At 39.8% G+C, this 19458-nt stretch overlaps 1 protein-coding gene across 2 annotated transcripts in view; it reads right to left on the bottom strand.

The window, feature by feature from the left end:
- Positions 1 to 3117: 3117 nt before the first annotated feature.
- Positions 3118 to 19458, bottom strand: part of zc3h7bb (zinc finger CCCH-type containing 7Bb) — a 33921-nt gene continuing 17580 nt past the window's right edge. For both annotated transcript variants that reach the window (XM_060939667.1, XM_060939666.1), the window contains exons 17-22: positions 10989 to 11065; positions 10626 to 10867; positions 8736 to 8841; positions 8464 to 8572; positions 8214 to 8347; positions 3118 to 7989 (exon numbers count right to left, since the gene is read on the bottom strand). In XM_060939667.1, the coding sequence (XP_060795650.1) occupies positions 7954 to 7989; positions 8214 to 8347; positions 8464 to 8572; positions 8736 to 8841; positions 10626 to 10867; positions 10989 to 11065 (704 nt within the window). In that variant the 3' untranslated portion in view covers positions 3118 to 7953. The remainder of the gene's footprint in view (positions 7990 to 8213; positions 8348 to 8463; positions 8573 to 8735; positions 8842 to 10625; positions 10868 to 10988; positions 11066 to 19458) is intronic.

Raw genomic sequence — 19458 nt, forward strand, 5'->3', positions numbered from 1 at the left:
AGAAAGCACATGTGCAGGCCCGCCTGAACTTTGCCAATGAACATCTGAATGACTTGGAGAGTGACTGGGAGAAGGTGTTATGGTCAGATGAGACCAAAATTGAGCTCTTTGGCATCAATTCAACCCGTCGTGTCTGGAGGGAGAGACATGCTGCTTATGACCCCAAGAACACCATCCCCACTGTCAAGCATGGAGGTGGTAACATTATGCTTTGGGGGTGTTTTTCTGCACAGGGCACAGGGCTACTTCACCGTATCAATGGGAGGATGGACGGAGCCATGTACCGTAAAATCTTAAGTGAAAACCTCCTTTCCTCTGCCAGGAAGTTTAAAATGGGTCGTGGATGGGTCTTCCAGCAGGATAATGACCCAAAGCATACAGCCAAGGCAACCAAGGAATGGCTGAAAAAGAAACATATCAAGGTCATGGAGTGGCCCAGCCAGTCTCCGGACCTGAATCCTATAGAAAATCTATGGAGAGAGCTGAAGCTCAGAGTTGCCAAGCGACAGCCACGGAATCTTGAGGATTTAGAGGTCATTTGCAAAGAAGAGTGGACCAAAATTCCTCCCAATATGTGCAGAAACCTGGTCATCAACTACAAAAAACGTCTGACCTCTGTGCTTGCTAATAAGGGGTTTGCCACAAAGTACTAAGTCCTTTTGGCAAGAGGGTTCAAATACTTATTTTCCTCAATAAAATGCAAATAAATTAATACAAATTCTTTAAAGTCGATTTCTTGATTTTCTTTGTGATATTCTGTCTCGGCATGTTAGACTACACCTACCATTAATATTACAGACTGATCGAGTCTTTATTAGTGGCCAAACCAACAAAATCAGCAAGGGATCAAATACTTGTTTTCCCCACTGTATATTCATTTATACACTCAATACTTGGTTGGGGCTCCTTTACCATGAATTACTGTATCAATGCAGTGTGGCATGGAGGTGATCAGTCTGTGGCACTGCTGAGGTGTTATTGAAGCCCAGGTTGCTTTGATAGTGGCCTTCAGCGTATCTGTATTTTTGGGTCGGGTGTTTCTCATCTTCCTCTTGAAAATACCCCATAGATTCTCTATGGGGTTCAGGTCAGGCAAGTTGGCTGGCCAATCAAACACAGTAATATCATGGTCAGCAAACCATTTGGTAGTAGTTTTGGCACTGTGGGTAGGTGCTAAGTCCTGCTGGAAAAGGAAATCAGCATCTCCAAAAAGCTCGTCAGCAGACGGAAGCATGAAGTGCTCTAAAATCTCCTGGTAGATGGCTGTGTTGACTTTGGACTTGATAAAATACAGTGGACCAGCACCAGCAGATGACATGGCACCCCAAATCATCACAGACTGTGGAAACTTCACACTGGGCTTCAAACACCTTGGATTCTGTGCCTCTCCACTCTTCCTCCAGACTCTAGAACCGTGATTTCCAAATTAAATGCAAAATGTACTTTCATCTGAAAAGAGGACTTTGGACCACTGAGCAACAGTCCATTTCTTTCTCTCCTTAGCCCAGATAAGACACTTCTGACAGTGTCTCTGGCTCAGGAGTAGCTTGATATTAGGAATGCGAAAGTTGTATCCCCTTTCTTGAAGATGTCTGTTCGTGATGGGTCTTGATACACTGACACCAGCCTCAGTCCACTCCTTGTGAAGCTCTCCCAAGTTCTTGAATCAACTTTTCTTGACAATCCTCTCAAGACTGCGGCCATCCCTGTTGCTTGTGCACCTTTTCCAGCCACCCTTTTCAGCAATGACCTTTTATGGCTTACCCTCCTTGTGGAGGGCATCAGTGATCATCTTCTGGACAATAGTCAAGTCAGCAGTCTTCCCCATGATTGTGGTTGTGTGTACTGAACTAGACCGAGAGATACACTGTGTTCATACTGTTTTACTCAAACTCAAAATGAAATATTCTAATATTTTGAGATGTTTTTTTTTGTTTTTGTACTGTATGCCATACTGATTAAAATTAAAATAGAAAAATGCTTGAAACATTTTAGTTTATGTGTAATGAGTCTATAATATATAACATTTTCACTTTCTTAAATAACTGATGGAAAATATTGAACTTTTTCACAATATTCTAATTTTTTGAGATGCACTAGTATAGATAACTTAGCCTGATCAATCACATCAATGTCATCCAATCCCACAGCTGCAACACACTCTCGAATATGAATATATACTCATGTTTGTCCTAAAATAAACAGGGGAACATCTCTGAGCAGCTGTGTCTGTGTCAGTGACTGCTCCCGGATCGATCCGAGTCAGAATCTCTTAGGCAGCCAAGGTCTACATTCCTAGATCATACTTTGTCAATTCAACCTCCTTCGCTACGGACAGATCAAAACCTAACAAAAGGATTTCCCACATCTGTAACCTTTCTTCTTTTTTGCATTATTTAAGGACATCTTATGCATTTCATTTTCTACACTCTTCTTTCGTAGCTCTGAAGCATCCTTGGCTGCAGTTTCCTTTGAAATAGTGATAGCCAATGCTTTATCTAAGTCCAAATCCTTTTCTGACAGTAGCCTCTTTTGTGTGCTTGAGTAATGCATGTCACATACCAGCCTGGCCCTTAATGCATCGGAAAGTCCCTCTTTGTAATCACAATACTCTAAAAATGTAATTATATGGCCATAGTTCAGCCATGTAATCAGAAATGCTCTCATTCTTTGACTGACTTCTGTCATGGACAGGGCACCTCCAGAAATTTTTCAAAGGGGTGGCCAGATTGGGACCACTGAAAACCTTGGGGTGGCACACCAAAACCCAAAACCATAACAGAATTTCTATTATGCTGTTGTCATGTATAGGTTATTTGAAAACTATGGCAATATGAGAGTTAGGGAATCGCCTACTGATGTACTTTGGTTTCTTATTTTACAGTTAATATTACTAATTATGTGATGTGTATAGATGGATACCAGAACAGTTAACATTTTGAGTTCCACAATAATCCTGTTTTAATGCGTTAGGCGATTAATTGTTCTTCAAATAGGCTAGTTGTCCTTTTCCTTAAAAAGACAAATATACATCTTTAATTTGAAGGGGTTTGTAAGAAAACATTTACTGCAACCAAGCCTTCTCAAGTTTAAAATCACCACACAGAGGCCTCCAACTATTTTAATTAATACAGCTTTATTTGGTTGCTGCTGTGTACTTTTGTAAACAAAAAATGTCCAACAATGAAAAATAAAATAAAAAAAGCATCATCATGGCCAACGTACATTTTACAATAGCCTACTCACAACCTATCCTTGCTTTATCAGGCCACATTCTTTTTGCCTATTGCTGTGTCTTTTGGCAAACACATCCACAAATCAAGATCCGTCCCTAGCCCTTCTTGACGCTACACTTAACGCTGCCAAATTGCTCAATCGCTCATCACTCACTGTATTTCTCAAGCCAGACTTGATCACAGAAAAACTGTGCTGACAGGTAATGTGAATCCTCCTCACTGTCCCTCTGCTGCTGCATCTCACCTGAATTAACTTTCTTCTTAAAGTCAGAAGAAATGTCTGTGGACTTTGTTGTCTGCAAATTTACAGGGCACAGCAGTCACTCATCATTGCTAGTAAGCTAATGCTTTACCACCACTGAGCTCTATATAAAATCTGGTAGCTCACAGGCTCATCAGAGCAAAGCCATCTGGCCACCATCTTACCACCCACATCGTGTGTATTTGGCTTGTGCGTTAAAACCATCGTATCCGATCAAACTTGCCCCAAGAAAATTATCTCCTGACTCCCACCCCCCCTTCATTACCTCCTCTTATTTTCAACTTTACCCACATTCCTTACATATCTTTATAGCACTCACCTTCACTATTAGTATTTTTTTAATGGCTCTTTGATTACTATAATTACTTTTACAGCGATTATTTCAGTTTTTCTCATACAGTGCATCTTTCTCTTTCATATATTTCTTCTTCCTTTCTATTTACTTTTATTAATTATACCAACACACAGGCTGTACAATACTTCGTTTCTATTTAGGACAGTTGTTGGAACAGGATTATTTTCTCATGTTATTTGCCATTTTTCACTTCATTCTCATGTGTCTTAACATTATTTATTGGTTATATAATTCATTCACTGCCATTTTAGACGCAAACGATTCAATTTTGATGCCTTTTCTTTTGAAGACCATGCAGTGTTTAGCAAATGGGGTAACCTTTAATGTGGTCAACAAATGCAATGAGAAATACAACTTGGCAAACAACGTGACAGACAAATGTAACTTATCAGAATTATGAATGATGTAGGCATTGGAAAATGAAATCATTCATGCCTATGCAAGAGGAGTTTAAGTGCTTGCGGCGTGTGGGTCCAGTCATCATCTCACTGAAGCGTTCGGCAAGATGTTACCCCTGAGTCTTGACATAGCATGTCCAACACCACTGTCAAATTTCATTACGAAATTGGTTTGTTAATATATAATCATGCTCACTCTACTTAATTCAATCTAGTAATTAGAAACTTGTTCAAATGAAGTTTTGATGAGAAGCAATATTTTATGTAAACTATATGGAAAAGATTTTCTTAAATCTCACCGAGTACATATTCCATTCTTTCAGCACAAACGTGTAATAATAAGAAATCACAGCATTGTGACAGGGATATCAGGTCAGAAGTCATGGAAAATGTCCACACGCGTCAGCTCAGGTAACTCTTGCATCAACATGCCCCGACTTCAGGCATGAAAGACATCCAACTATGACAGGCAGATATAATTCAGGAGTTTAACGTCTCTCCTGATTAATAAGTGAAGCATTTTGTAATGAAATATAATGTTCTGCAAGTTGCTGGCAAGAGCACTTTTTCTACTTGAGAATGTGAAAAGTTTTACATCGGGCAGCTTTAAGAAAAAGATCCTGCTACACATTACTTTTCCAGCATAGATGTATTTAGCAACACATCTATACTGGAAACTCTGATAACACTTTTGCAGACTAAGTTTAAGAAATAAACACATATTCTAAAACAATCTGTTTATTGTTAAGCACTCATGAGATTTGGTCCACTGTATTCAATATTCATTCCAATAAGGGAGCAAAAAGGAGAAACAAAACAAACAATGTAAAAATACAGTACAAAAAGAGGCATTGTTATTTTTTTCCTTTCCAAAAACCCTGAATTTTTCTCAGCGAGTTGAAAAATAATCTTGACGGAGAACAGCATCTTAAACATTATCCATAATTGTGTTCTGGTGAAAAGACATCATCTCAGGATAAAACATTATCCATAATTCTGTGTTCTGTTGAGACATAACATCTTTTCAGGATAAAATATGGAACATCATGTCAAGATCAATGTTTAATTGTCTGCTTTAGAGAGTATTAAACACAAAGTTCTAACCATGTGCAATCTCTCCCCATTTGTTCCAACTACTTGGGGAAGGAGTCAAAGTCCAAGAAAATCCAAAATACCATATGTTCACATTCAAATGAAGCAAACTCAAGTTGAAAATGACAGGGATGTGATTTAGTTGCGTGGATGATGCTCTCTTAACCCCATTAAATAAAACGGTGGCCAGAGATTCAGTGACCCTTTGATATGACGGTTTGCAAACATCCTCATGATTGAGACCGTGTCTGTAAACCGAGTCTCTCTGCACCTCCTTCTCAGCTTACTTACACTTCCTCTGATTGTCTACCTGTCATCAAGAGTGGAAACTGCGACCAAAACCAGAAAAAAAAAAAACAGGTCTGTGGAAAGTGTCGATGTTCCACAGGAGTTCATTCAAGATAACTGGAGCTGCATGCCACAACCAATCACATCAGCCAATAAAACAAACCACAAAACCTGTCCACCACCTTGCATCTATTTCATTATTGAAGTTGTCTAAGTATGTATATATTTATCATATATTGAAGGAGAAAGATTATATATGTTCAGGATATTTATAATCGTATATATGTTTATATTGTATAAAGGTGCTATGCACACAAAAAAAAGGAGAAAAAAAACAACACCAACTTGTGTGTATGCTTAGCATTTCCTCACAATACAGCTGACAAACACATGTGCTTGAGGACCATCAGAACCAGGCAGGTGAAGCTATGCATTTTGAAATATAATCTCCATATTATCATTCTACTTAATCCATCGGCCATATCAAAAGGTAAAATAAAGGCACATGGTAGTTCCTACCAATAGAAATCGCAACAAAACACATTCCAAAGAAATGAGAGCAAAAGCAATGGTCTAACACTTCTTTGTAAACTCAAACTGTACTTGTTTTCTAGCTCAAGAATAAACTAATGACCATCTCAAAACCTCAAGCACATGTATCTACACAGCACCTCCTCCCTAAACCGAGTCTCTCAGCATACATAGACTATTCACTGTTATGTTTTATGTTCATACATTGTTACATATACTTGAGTTATACATTGCAATTAACATATACATATCAATAGAATATAGGAGGATAGACAGTCATAATAGTAATCATCATCATAATCATAGTAGTAGTAGTAGTAGTAGTAATAATAATAATAATAATAATAATAATACAATCCCTCACTGAAGCATACATTAAGATCATTCCAGAAATCCCCTCACTGTATTCATACGTGTTGAAATCCAGACAACTCCCTGCCTCAAATTCATAAAGTTCTCATTATTTCTAAGGCATTAATGTGCAAACAGTAAGATTTACAGTTATTCCTTTCTTTGAGTTGATGGTATAAGGCTGGGGGAAACTTCACGAAACTGATTTCTGGAATGACCCTCACAGAAGCGAGAAGAAAAATCACTAGTCATCTAATCAGCAATACAAGTCATATAGCATAGTTCAATAACAACAGGTTCTATGTAATCAATACAAGGTCAGGCTATATTTAATTAAGCTTTAACTACTAGGTTATCAATAATCATTAGTAGTATAGTAAATATGTATGTCCACCATACGTATGGACAGGGCTTACTAAAAGTAGCAAGGTATATCATAGGTGTACATATATATATATATTTTATTTATTTTATTTTTTTTTGGGGGGGGGAGATATAATTACGCATAGGCACACAATATCAAGTTTATCTGCCTAAAGTCGTCCAAGATCAATTTCATTCAGGTTCCTTGCCTGAAATGAGTAAATATGATTGATGGAGAATTGTGGATCTGTTTCAAGTCAAACTGCTATAAATTCAAGAACTCGTTTTAGAATATAGCCTAGCGAGATCCAAAGTTTTATGATGGCACAGGGTAAATAAGCTCGAACGAGTCCAATTCCAATCACTTATGCTTCTTAAACTGCTCAGTCAAAGCCATCACGTTGCTCCGCAAAACTATGATAACTAAGTTCGCTTATATCTGACTGGTCAGATGATACTGTACTGGAGGAGCAGACTTTTCCAATCCCTGCTCTCAAGTGCCTTCCTTAACTCATTACGAAACGCTGCCCCTTTTCACAGCACACTCAGTGCAAACTGAATGCAAGTTTGGGCACGCAGGGCTGGATGGTGGAAATAGACAGGCAGCAAACCTACATGCTAGTTCTATAAAGAAACAGCCAGACAGGCAAAGGATCTCTGCCAAGGTGTGTTCAATCAATTTCACATCACTTTTGGAGGACCTTTACTGGCTATTCAATCATCTTCTGCCAATATGGCAAGAATACAGAGTAAGGAACCACTCGTATATTAAACTGGCATAATTTTGTTAAAGAATTTAAAATGACCTTAAATTACATAGGCTGTCATTACTGGTTTGAATACAAAATACGCAGCCAAGTGTAACGTCAACAAATGTATTTTGGGCATGAATGAGAAAGCATGTACGTTTGTGTTCACTATCACCATGTTAGGCTTACAGTCAGGCCGTTAGCAGGAGATTACAGTGCTTCCTAAAGTTGCACTGAACGGAATGGAGAATACAAACTGACTGGTTCTCGTGACAAGAAGCCTCATCCAGGCAGTTGCAAGGCCCATCACTCAATGCTTTGGTCGGGGTCACAGCTCCCCACTTCCTGACATGCGCTGCCCAGCCTGTCAATCAAAGCCACACACACACACAGTCATCACACTGTAACCAAGGCCTTGACCAAGACATCACAGACTGCACAAATCCCATGCAGTACATGATTTTAGTCACATCAGCATAGTCCTTCATAGGATTTTGCTGAAATTGATCTACATTTAAGGTACAATTTCTCAGTTCATCAAAATTATAACTCAAACGCTGAAAATAAATCAGCCGGTCGGTTACCCACCACTGACTCAGTGTAGTCAGCAGGCATAGCGTTCTGTTTTTCTTCTGGAGGTGGAGTCATGAGAGGGCCATCTGATCGACGGTTCTGATTGGTCAGCGATAGCCATAAATCATACATCTGCTGCATGTCTCTCACTAAGAGAGATAGAAAAATACATTCAAATTTAAAAAAAAACAAAAAACACAAAGCATTAATGCAGAGTAACAGTTTCACTTGAGTCCTTCATGAAGGAGGAATGCATGACACCCACAACTGTTGTTCTTCATGTAAGTCCACACATCTCTTTCTTCTGAACTGTGTGCAAAAGAGCAGTTCCCAATGTAGTGGCACTTCTTCTGTTTCATCACATGAACACACATCTACAAACAAAGATACAACCGTGTTAAGAGTTTGAAGTGTGAGGACTTGCTCACAAATCGTTTAAAAATTGGAACGACAAAAAGATTGATATTCATCCGAGATTAGGACAAATGTGTGTAACCACCTACATGGCTAAGTGCAAAGAAAGACCTCAGAACTTACATCATACTGCTGGGGATAAGTTCGAGAGAAAGGCAGTGGCCGCACAACTACCCACTTTTTCTTTTCAAACGATTTTACCAACAGGACTCGGCGCTCTTTTGTCCAGCTGGAAGCAGAAATGACCAAAGGAGAGGGTATGACTTGTGTCAGTAAAACCGACAAAATGAAATCTGTTATTTTACAGACATGCTTGCCTTCAAGGTCATACAGATTCCACACATTTGATTTGAAAGGATTATATTTTACATACGTAATTTTCTGACCGAGACATGTTGCCATCACACTACCTACAAGTGACAAGCAACCATTCATTTCCTATGGGAGTACATGGGTTAGATTTCAATTTCAACCAACATCAGAACTAATTTTTTTTTTTTTATTCAAACTAATTATATAGTTTGCAACAAATCCAACTGACTGGCTCCAGTAAATCCCTAAGCCCCATCTTGTAGCTTATTAATCTTTAATTCCTAACCACACTTGGGTCATATGAACCTTACTTTCAAAAGAGCCTGGCTCAAATGAAAGTGTTTTAAATTTGTAAACATCGCTTGAGTGCAATTTCCAACATATATAAAGCAAGACAAGAGCCAATAATTTAGTCATCTTTAATGTTGCGAAAAAATTTAATGGATTAGGTAATCGATAGGTCATATATGAGCATCACTGTACTGCACCTAACCTTTTCTTGGAGTGAAGCATCGTCTCTCTCAGAATAAAGCATGAAATAGTGTTCAGGCTTAGTTTTTGAACTGACAACCAATTTCTAATTGCTGTGAAAATAAACAAAAATTTAACCAACAACAAAGGTTGTGAAAAACCAGCTTCAAGTGCATATTCTGGACCAATTTCATGGGTTTTTTTTTTTAATATATGATAGTATGTCCCTTTACACACTCATCCAGAAGGGTAATTTTGCACAAGGCCATCTGTCTACAGGAGAAAAAAATAAAACGCGTCTGGAAAAATCCCAAGGGAGTCTGGAGCCAGATTCGTGACGTTACCTGCGGAAGCACCAGCAGGCTGCGCGAGCTTTGCACGGTTTCAGTGCACAGCCTGTGTAGACCAAGCGCTCCCATTTCTCTCTCGTTGTCCGGTCTTTTGGGAAACGATGAGTACTAATCCCATCAAGATTGGTGTTGCTACACCCTCCTACGATACATCTGTTAACCATTTTAATAATTACGCGATAACGTTGAAGAAATTTGCAGAAAACCACCAGGTCGTTTTCTCATAAACAAACCAGCGCTGACGTAGGATTCAGAGGGAGGCGTCCCGCACACGACGTCACGAAAATCAATGTTTGCTAGGAAATCCAAATGGCAAGTTTTTTCAGAGGCGGACCAATTCGCCTCAAATGGCTTGATTTCAGCTGAATTTTTCTGGTATTGTGCAAAGTAAAAAAATTGCACAAAATCTCATCTCATTATCTGTAGCCGCTTTATCCTGTTCGACAGGGTCGCAGGCAAGCTGGAGCCTATCCCAGCTGACTACGGGCGAAAGGCGGGGTACACCCTGGACAAGTCGCCAGGTCATCACAGGGCTGACACATAGACACAGACAATCATTCACACTCACACCTACGGTCAATTTAGAGTCACCAGTTAACCTAACCTGCATGTCTTTGGACTGTGGGGGAAACCGGAGCACCCGGAGGAAACCCACGCGGACACGGGGAGAACATGCAAACTCCACACAGAAAGGCCCTCGCCGGCCACGGGGCTCGAACCCGGACCTTCTTGCTGTGAGGCGACAGCGCTAACCACTACACCACCGTGCCGCCCATTGCACAAAATGTGACAGATATTTGACCAAAGTTTAATATAAAATAGGAGAATTACATTGATCTTGCTCCTGAATTTACTCATGATATGCACTTTAAGGCCTCACCTGTGTTTGGCTTTTGCAGTGCAATATTTCAGTGCCTTGTCTGGCTCATTAACTTGGCCCTCCCTCCAGCATTGGCCACACACAAACTTCATCTTGAGGTTGAGCCCACGGCCTCGACCACACGTGCCTCCTCCTGAGCCTCCACCTCCAATACCGTCACCACCCACTCCAACCCCTCCTCCAGTCCCAAAACCGGCATTGCTCACAGAATTACTGCTAGTTTGATGAGGCATATGCATGGGCTGAAAAACAAAGTGGGTCAGGTAAATCTTTTTAAAAAAAGACCGCACACTACTCAGTCTTTAATATTAGCCTGAAGATTAGGCAACTAGGCCAATTTTAATCTAAATAAGAGAGCCTTACCTTCTGTCTTTGTGCATTCTGCTCCAGTCTTTGCCAGTGTCTCTTAGACTCCTGCACCATCTCTTCATGGGTGATACCTAATCATACATGTACAGACAAAGTGGGGACGATTTTAAAACTTCTCGTCGCATTCTGATTATAAATAACCTATAATGTCTGTGTCGCTCAAGCTCAACATTCTTTTTGTTGAGTGGTTTAACTTGCATTTTATTTTGGAACATTAGAACAAACAATGAGCCTCATTTATGAAGCTGGATCCATGTGGATTTATGCTTAAATCATTTGTATGAGTGTTTACACAAATTTGGTAGGGATGAAAAGACCATAAATTTAGAAAAATTTTCATATTCTACTCCTGCTCCTGAGTGCAAGTTTACACAACAGTAGACTACTAACAAACTTCAAATTGACTTAATCATAAATTGCACTGATTACTGTACTTTTATACACGTAATATGCTGTCAAATTTAAATTGCTTATTTGTATTATATTTACAGATTTTAGCAGATGCCCTTATCCAGAGCAACTGATAGAAATGCTTTAGAGTCTCTCAAAAACACTTCTCGATGCTAGTTCAGTAGGTCAGGAACCAAGAGTACCATCAAAAAAAATTGTGAAATCTAGTCATTTTATATTATTAGCATTAACAATAAAATAAAATGTTCCAAATAAGTCCTTAAGATCAGCAAATGCTGGACTGCTTAACATTCATCTCATCTCATAACCTGTAGCCGCTTTATCGTGTTCTACAGGGTCTCAGGCAAGCTGGAGCCTATCCCAGCTGACTACGGGCGAAAGGCGGGGTACACCCTGGACAAGTCGCCAGGTCATCGCAGGGCTGACACATAGACACAGACAACCATTCACACTCACATTCACACCTACGGTCAATTTAGAGTCACCAGTTAACCTAACCTGCATGTCTTTGGACTGTGGGGGAAACCGGAGCACCCGGAGGAAACCCACGCGGACACGGGGAGAACATGCAAACTCCGCACAGAAAGGCCCTCGGCGGCCACGGGGCTTAAACCCGGACCTTCTTGCTGTGAGGCAACAGCGCTAACCACTACACCACCATGCCGCCCTGCTTAACATTCCGAAAGTAAAATACAAGAAATATAGAGAAACTGCCTTTTGGTTTTTATCAGAAGTGGACAAAAGTACCCAACTTCATTACTTAAGTCAAAGCACAGATCCCACTGGTCAAATGTTACTCTAATACAAGTGAAAGTTGTCCAGTCAATTTTTTTTTTTACTTAAAAGTACTTGCTTTTAAAAATATTTAAAACATTAAAAATACATTTTCTGTCAATGCATCATTGTATTATTGCCACAACGCTTACAAAACCTAATGCCGTTACCAAAAAGACAGAGAAGTGAATTCAGAAAATGAATGCATGCTGTGCCATTATGGTGGTTTAACGTTAAGCTAGCTAGTCAGTGAAACTCCACCTGACATGCTAGCAAAGGCTTTTCAAACTCGAAATCATATTGGGTAGCTAACACTACTAGAAAAGAAAATTTTCTATCTTGTTTATTTGGCAAGATCACGCTAAAACATTTCTGAAAGGACTTCAGATAAAGTTAACGTGATTCATGTTAGCGTAACTCCGTTTTTACATGCCAACTAACAATGTCCAAGGTAACTAGTTGTGTGTTAACATTAGCCATGGACAAGGCGATGGCAACTTGGTGGGCAAATCCATAGAAAATCATTTGACTAACTAGACTGCATAGCTACTACAACCTTATCACTAGCTCTAAAAGCACAGACAACTTTGTTGCAAGCTTTCTCTTGGAATAAAACATTTACATCCCTCAATATGCTTCTGCAGGTCGGATGGCGAGTTTTTGTAGGCCGCGATGTGATTCATTTTAGGCAAACAAAGAAAACATTTAAAACGAAGCAAATCTTTAATCCTTTCAGAAAACTGAAACCTGGGTTCATGGGTGCGTGCATTCCCCAGAAGAACCGCTTCCTTCCATTCTGCCATCAACTGATCGTGTTCAAATAATGCTGCTGAGAAATCATTGAACTTGATTTTATACAGTCTATGGACATGACCCTAGTGATTACTGATGGGCTGTCTCAGCATCACCTGTGAAAAAACCAATCACGTTTTAGAAAAGAAAAAACATCCACTTTCAAAGCTGCTTCATAGTAATGAGGACCTTGACAAAAATGTAGTGGAGGGAAAAGTATTATTTGCCTTTCAATTTCGTTTTTTTTTTAATATGAAAGTATGTCCCTTTACACACTCATCCAGAAGGGTAATTTTGCACAAGGCCATCTGTCTACAGGAGAAAAAAATAAAACGCGTCTGGAAAAATCTCAAGGGAGTCTGGAGCCAGATTCGTGACGTCACCTGCGGAAGCGCCAGCAGGCTGCGCGAGCTTTGCATGGTTTCAGTGCACAGCCTGTGTAGACCAAGCGCTCCCATTTCTCTCTCATTGTCCGGTCTTTTGGGAAACGATGAGTACTAATCCCATCAAGATTGGTGTTGCTACACCCTCCTACGATACATCTGTTAACCATTTTAATAATTACACGATAACGAAGAAATTTGCAGAAAACCATCAAGTCGTTTTCTCATAAACAAACCAGCGCTGACGTAGGATTCAGAGGGAGGCGTCCCGAACACGACGTCACGAAAATCAGTCAGTGCGTTTACATGCACATTCAAATCGAGCTACTGTCGGTAATTGAGCTAAGGGTCCCAGCAGGGGTGCCAGAGAAATCCAATCCTACATGCACACAAGGAAATCGAGCTATTGTGTGAGGTACATTGTGCACCCGAGCCACAGGTGGCGCTACACGCCCCATCGTGTTGGTACACTTCCGGTTGTCGTCATGAAGAGCTATTCAAGAGTATAAACAAAGTTATCAGCAGTGTTGCCAGATACTGCTGACGTTTTCCAGCCCAAAACATGTTCAAATCCGCCAAAATGCACTTAAAACCGTCCAATCTGGCAACACTGGCAGTTCCGTGCTCAAGCTGTTAGGCTTGCTCTAACAGACTGTATGGCTACAAACTGTCCTGCACAGACCACTGTTTTGTAAGACAACTTATTTTGCACAATTGTATATTTTTCTAAAGTCCATTTTTTGCTTACAATTTAACTTGTGTCTTAATAAACACACAAAAAGTTCAATTGTTTTGTTTTTATTGACATTCTTCAGATGTTGGACACACACACTATATATATATATATATATATATATATATATATATATATATATATATATATATATATACATACACACACACATACACACACACAAATACAATGACTATGTACACAATTCACAGCTATGCAACAGCTGTACAGATGTATTTGGTGATACAGTAAGTGAGCTAAATTTTAACAGTGCAAACAATGCCACAAAAAGAAAAGATTCACGCCGTTGTCATGATTCGTTGTCATGCCGACCGAGGCTGTTGTGTTTCGTCACTTCCGGAAGGGGCAGTGCTGAAGTAAGTAGCTCGACAGGATATACATGCACCAAGTAGCTTGGCTAAAATCGCATAATCTAGGTCGTGTAACTCGATTACGAGAAATCAAGTTCGGTTCGATTTCAGCCGAGCTAAGGTGTTTCCATGGCATTTAGAACTTCGATTTCAGTCGAGCAACGGCAGAAATTCGATTTTCTCTATGTGCATGTAAACGCACTAAGTGTTTGCCGGGAAATCCAAATGCCAAGACCAATTCGCCTCAAATGGCTTGATTTCAACTGAATTTTTCCGGTATTGTGCAAGGTAAAAAAAATTGCAGAGAATGCAGAATGTTACAGATATTTGACCAAAGTTTAATATAAAATAGGAGAATTACATTGATCTTGCTCCTGAATTTACCCGTGATATGCACTTTAAAGTCAGAAGTTTCAAAAAAAAAAAATTTCCTCAAGTACAGATACTTAAAAAAAAGTGTACTTAAGTAAATGTACTTTGTTACTGTCCACCTCTGGTTTTTATGTACCAAAGATATGGAATAACCTGCCTTTAGACATTCTTCAGGTTACTTTTCTTCGCATTTTGATTAAAAAGCAGCTAAAAACACTTTTTTAAACTTTGCTTTTAGTTAATCCTTATCTGATTACATACATGCAAGCTTATCCTTTTATGTTCTCTTAATTTAACACAACTTTACTTTAGCTTTTAAGTACACAAGTATTTTTATTCTTTTTTCCCTTAATTCCAGATGTTTACATTTTGTGTTATGCATTTTTGTATTTTCTTTTTGTAAAGCAATTTGAGCTGCATTTAAAATGTATGAAAGGTGCAATTAAAAAAAAGTTTATCATTAATTAAATATAAAAAAAAAAAAAAAAAGCACCAGCACAAACCCATAAATTAAAACAAGAGTAATCAGATGATGGCACATCCCCCCAGCCCCCACATGAAAACCCCACTCCAAATTTTCCTAAGTTGAATTAGTTGCCATGGAAATACGGAAAAAAAAAATAGAAATCCCAAAATGTCAAAAGGCACAACTCCTCGAGTCACTTAACATACGGTAACTGTCAGGTTTCATGGAAAAATTCCTAATAGTTTGAGTTATGCTCCAGAAACTAAAAATGTTGACAGATGGATGTAAACATTTATCTTCTCACAATACTTGCCGGGGGATAACAAAGCTAACCAGAACATCAAGTAGTAGCTCATCTGGCCTGCCATCAAAAACAATAATGACTCCCAAAACTGAAATGTGACAAATGTGAGAGAGGACCAACCTCCACAACAAATTGTTTACAACTGGAAAATCAAAACAACTAACTAAATTTTGTTCCCTAAGGGAAGATCTACCCAAAACATCGATCAGAACTGAATTCGCATGATAAAATGAGAGGAAATACAATTCTAGTCAGAAGAAAATTTGTTAAGTTGACCTAACTGCTAATTTGTTAGCAAAGAATTGACAATACAATCTGTGCTCACTCTAGGACCCAAATTGTTTTAGCGAAAAGTGCTAAAGACTCAAATTTTTCTTTAGCAATGTGCAATTTCGCTTAGCAAGAAATGCTAAAAGAACAATTTTCTTTTTAGCAAAGTAATTTTTTTAGCAAGATATGTTATACTTCGGCGGCACGGTGGTGTAGTGGTTAGTGCTGTCGCCTCACAGCAAGAAGGTCCGGGTTCGAGCCCCGTGGCCGGCGAGGGCCTTTCTGTGTGGAGTTTGCATGTTCTCCCCGTGTCCGCGTGGGTTTCCTCCGGGTGCTCCGGTTTCCCCCACAGTCCAAAGACATGCAGGTTAGGTTAACTGGTGACTCTAAATTGACCGTAGGTGTGAATGTGAGTGTGAATGGTTGTCTGTGTCTATGTGTCAGCCCTGTGATGACCTGGCGACTTGTACAGGGTGTACCCCGCCTTTCGCCCGTAGTCAGCTGGGATAGGCTCCAGCTTGCCTGCGACCCTGTAGAACAGGATAACGCGGCTACAGATGATGAGATGAGATGTTATACTTCTAAATGTTTCTTGCACTGACATAATACTGAAAAATGAATAATTGTAGTTTGTTGGTGTTTCAATAGTGTTTGCAAGCTTGTTTCCTGCCTTTGTCTTTCCATGTTCTTGATTTATGTTCATAGCATGCTTATTTATTCTTGAATCCTCTTATTTTGATCATTTCATCAACTGTATATATGTAATGAAATTGTGTGTTTAATTTAACCCGCTTAATCTGGTTTACAGAGTCCATATTTTTCATTATAATTATATCCAACATCTGGTGTGATATGCTTTGCATTCTTTGCTATCTATGCACCTTTTAGCCATTAGTCACCCTCTGTAGTACGCTGTCTGGCTGTGTAATATAACTGCATACAATATTCAAGGTTGAGCAACCTTACAGAGTCATATAAACTATGTTCAATGGAAAGGTGATATCACTTTATATTATGGCCCTTTTCCACTACCCTTTTTCAGCTCACTTCAGCTCGCTTCAGCTCACTTCAGCCCGACATGGCTCGCGTTTCGACTACCTCAGAACAGCACGACTCAGCTCGCTTCAGCCCTGCTCAGCTCCCAAAACTCGCACGGTTTTGGAGTGGGGCTGAAGCGAGCCAAACCGAGCCGAGTGGGGCGAGGGGCGTGAGGAGACACTCCCCTGTGCACTGATTGGTGAGGAGGAGTGTCCTCACATGCCCACACACGCCCCGCGAGCACGCTGGGATCTGTAAACCCGGAAGAAGAATTACGAATTACGAGAATTTCTGAAGCCTTATGCGCCTCGCCTCATCTATACGCTCTTGCCAGTATCTGTTGGCGTTGTCGGTGACAACAAGCCACAGCACCAAGACCAGCAACACTAACAACTCCATGTCCTCCATGTTTATTGTTTACTATCCGGGTCATGAGACTACCGCTTAAAAGGGCATTGTCGTCACTGTTTGCGCCGCCTAACGACATCACGTGACGTCCACCCACTTTCGCTAACTCCACCCAATGTGTCCACCCACTTCCAGCCAGCACGGTTCAGTGCGGTTGTAGTTGAAATGCAACTCCAACAGCCCCACTCAGCTCGACTCAGCCCAACTCAGCACGGCACGGCTCAGCCCAACTCAGCCGCGTTGGTAGTGGAAAAGCGGCATTAGTGGCCTATACAAATTTGAGCTCTATCTGCCATGGTTTGGGAGTTATAGCCAATTCAAGTTGAGCGACCTCGAGTCTGACCTTTCAAGGTCCCCCGAGGTCATGTATGCTATGTTCAGGAAAATGCTGATTTCATATTAACTGCTCATACAAACTTAAGCTTCATCTGTCATGGTTTGGGAGTTAGAGGCCATTTAGAGGTCCATGGTAACCCAAGGTCATGTATAAATTTGAACTGGCCAAGTTGGCCTGGCCAACATTAATGTCGTACCTGGCCAACATCAGTGGCTGGCTTTGCTAATATATTAATTTTATTTCAAAATTCTATTTTAACATCTCAACCACTGGTACTGCCTCGTGTGTGTGCGTGTTTTCATTATTGAGATGTATGTATGGTTGGGATTGTGTATGCATGTGTGTGTGTATATAATTGGGATTGTGTGTGTGTGTGTTCATGATTGAGATGTGTGTATGATTGGGATTGTGTGTGTGTGTGTGTGTAAGTGTAATTGGGATCCGTGTGCTTGTGTTTAGGGGGAGGGGGGTGTCTTTATGGGTAGGATGAAGGGAGCTCAGGGAGTTAAAATCAATGGTTGTTTCTTATAAATTAATCTCATAACCCAAATATAATGATATTCACCATTAATTTCTCAAATGAAACACTTGCAGTCAAAACTTTGAACCATGTGCGTCAAAACGCTCTGAAAACAAGGTACACTTGGTCGATATATCCTGGTTCATCTGTGAGTTCTTCCAAAGTTCTGTCAGGGTTGATATGTAGAAAATACGTCTTTAGAATGGTTATATCGTGTTTTTATCCCTGAGAAAGCTAACAGAATATTCTAATATGTTATCTCAATTTTTCGATAAGTTTTTGTCATACGTAAAGTCGGATAATTTATTTTAAACAAACCTCGCTATAATCTTGTTCACTAATGAGCGAGAATTGCCGACATTATCAGCGCAACTCGGAAATTGATCATTTTATATGTAAGGTCCGATGCTATTGGAAGACGTAATTTGTGGTCAACCAATAAGAAGCTTCGAAACTCGGGGGCGTTGGTTATAAATCTAAACATCGAAGATGGACACGAAAGGTACTGTTTATCTTGAGAAATCGCAATTGTTTGATGGATTTTGCTTAAACTTTAAATGACTTTCGCATAAAATGCGAATACAGATGATTTTCTTTTCGCAAATTGGAATAAAACTTCGCAATTTGCGGGCGCGCGAGCAGCTAGCGTGAGCCCAGACAATGACCAAGTTTTGTGCCGAACGACTAGTTCTTTCAAAACAAAACAAGCAGAACTGAAATCCATTGAGAACTGAGGGACGAGACATGATTTAATTGAAAAACAAAGTTGTAAACAGATTGTTTATAACAAGAAAATCAAACAACCAAGTTTTGCTCCTCAAGGGAAGATCGACCCAAAACATCGATCAGAACTCAAATCGGGTGAGAACTGCAAGAGGAAATACAATTCTAATGAGAAGTCCCAAAATTTGTCAAGTTGATCTAATTAGCAGTTCGTTAGCAAAAATTTGACAATGACCAAGTGCTGTGCAGAAGGACTAGTTCTTTCAAAACAAAATCAGAACTGAAATCCATTGAGAACTGACAGAGGAGACACAATTTAGCTGAAAATAGACAAAAGGTGTAAACACAAAAAAATCACAACAACCAACCAAGTTTTGTTCCTCAAGAAAAGATCTACCCAAAACAGGAATCAGATGAGAAATGAAAGAGGAGATATGATTCTCATGAGAGGCCTGGAAAATTCATTAATTTGGTCTAATTAACTCATTCGCAAAAAATGTGACAAAACAACCACCAAGTTATATGCAGAGTGATTGAGGTCTTTCAAGCAAAACAATCGGAA

This window comes from Neoarius graeffei, chromosome 14, assembly GCF_027579695.1.
Source record: "Neoarius graeffei isolate fNeoGra1 chromosome 14, fNeoGra1.pri, whole genome shotgun sequence".
Lineage (NCBI taxonomy): Eukaryota > Metazoa > Chordata > Actinopteri > Siluriformes > Ariidae > Neoarius > Neoarius graeffei.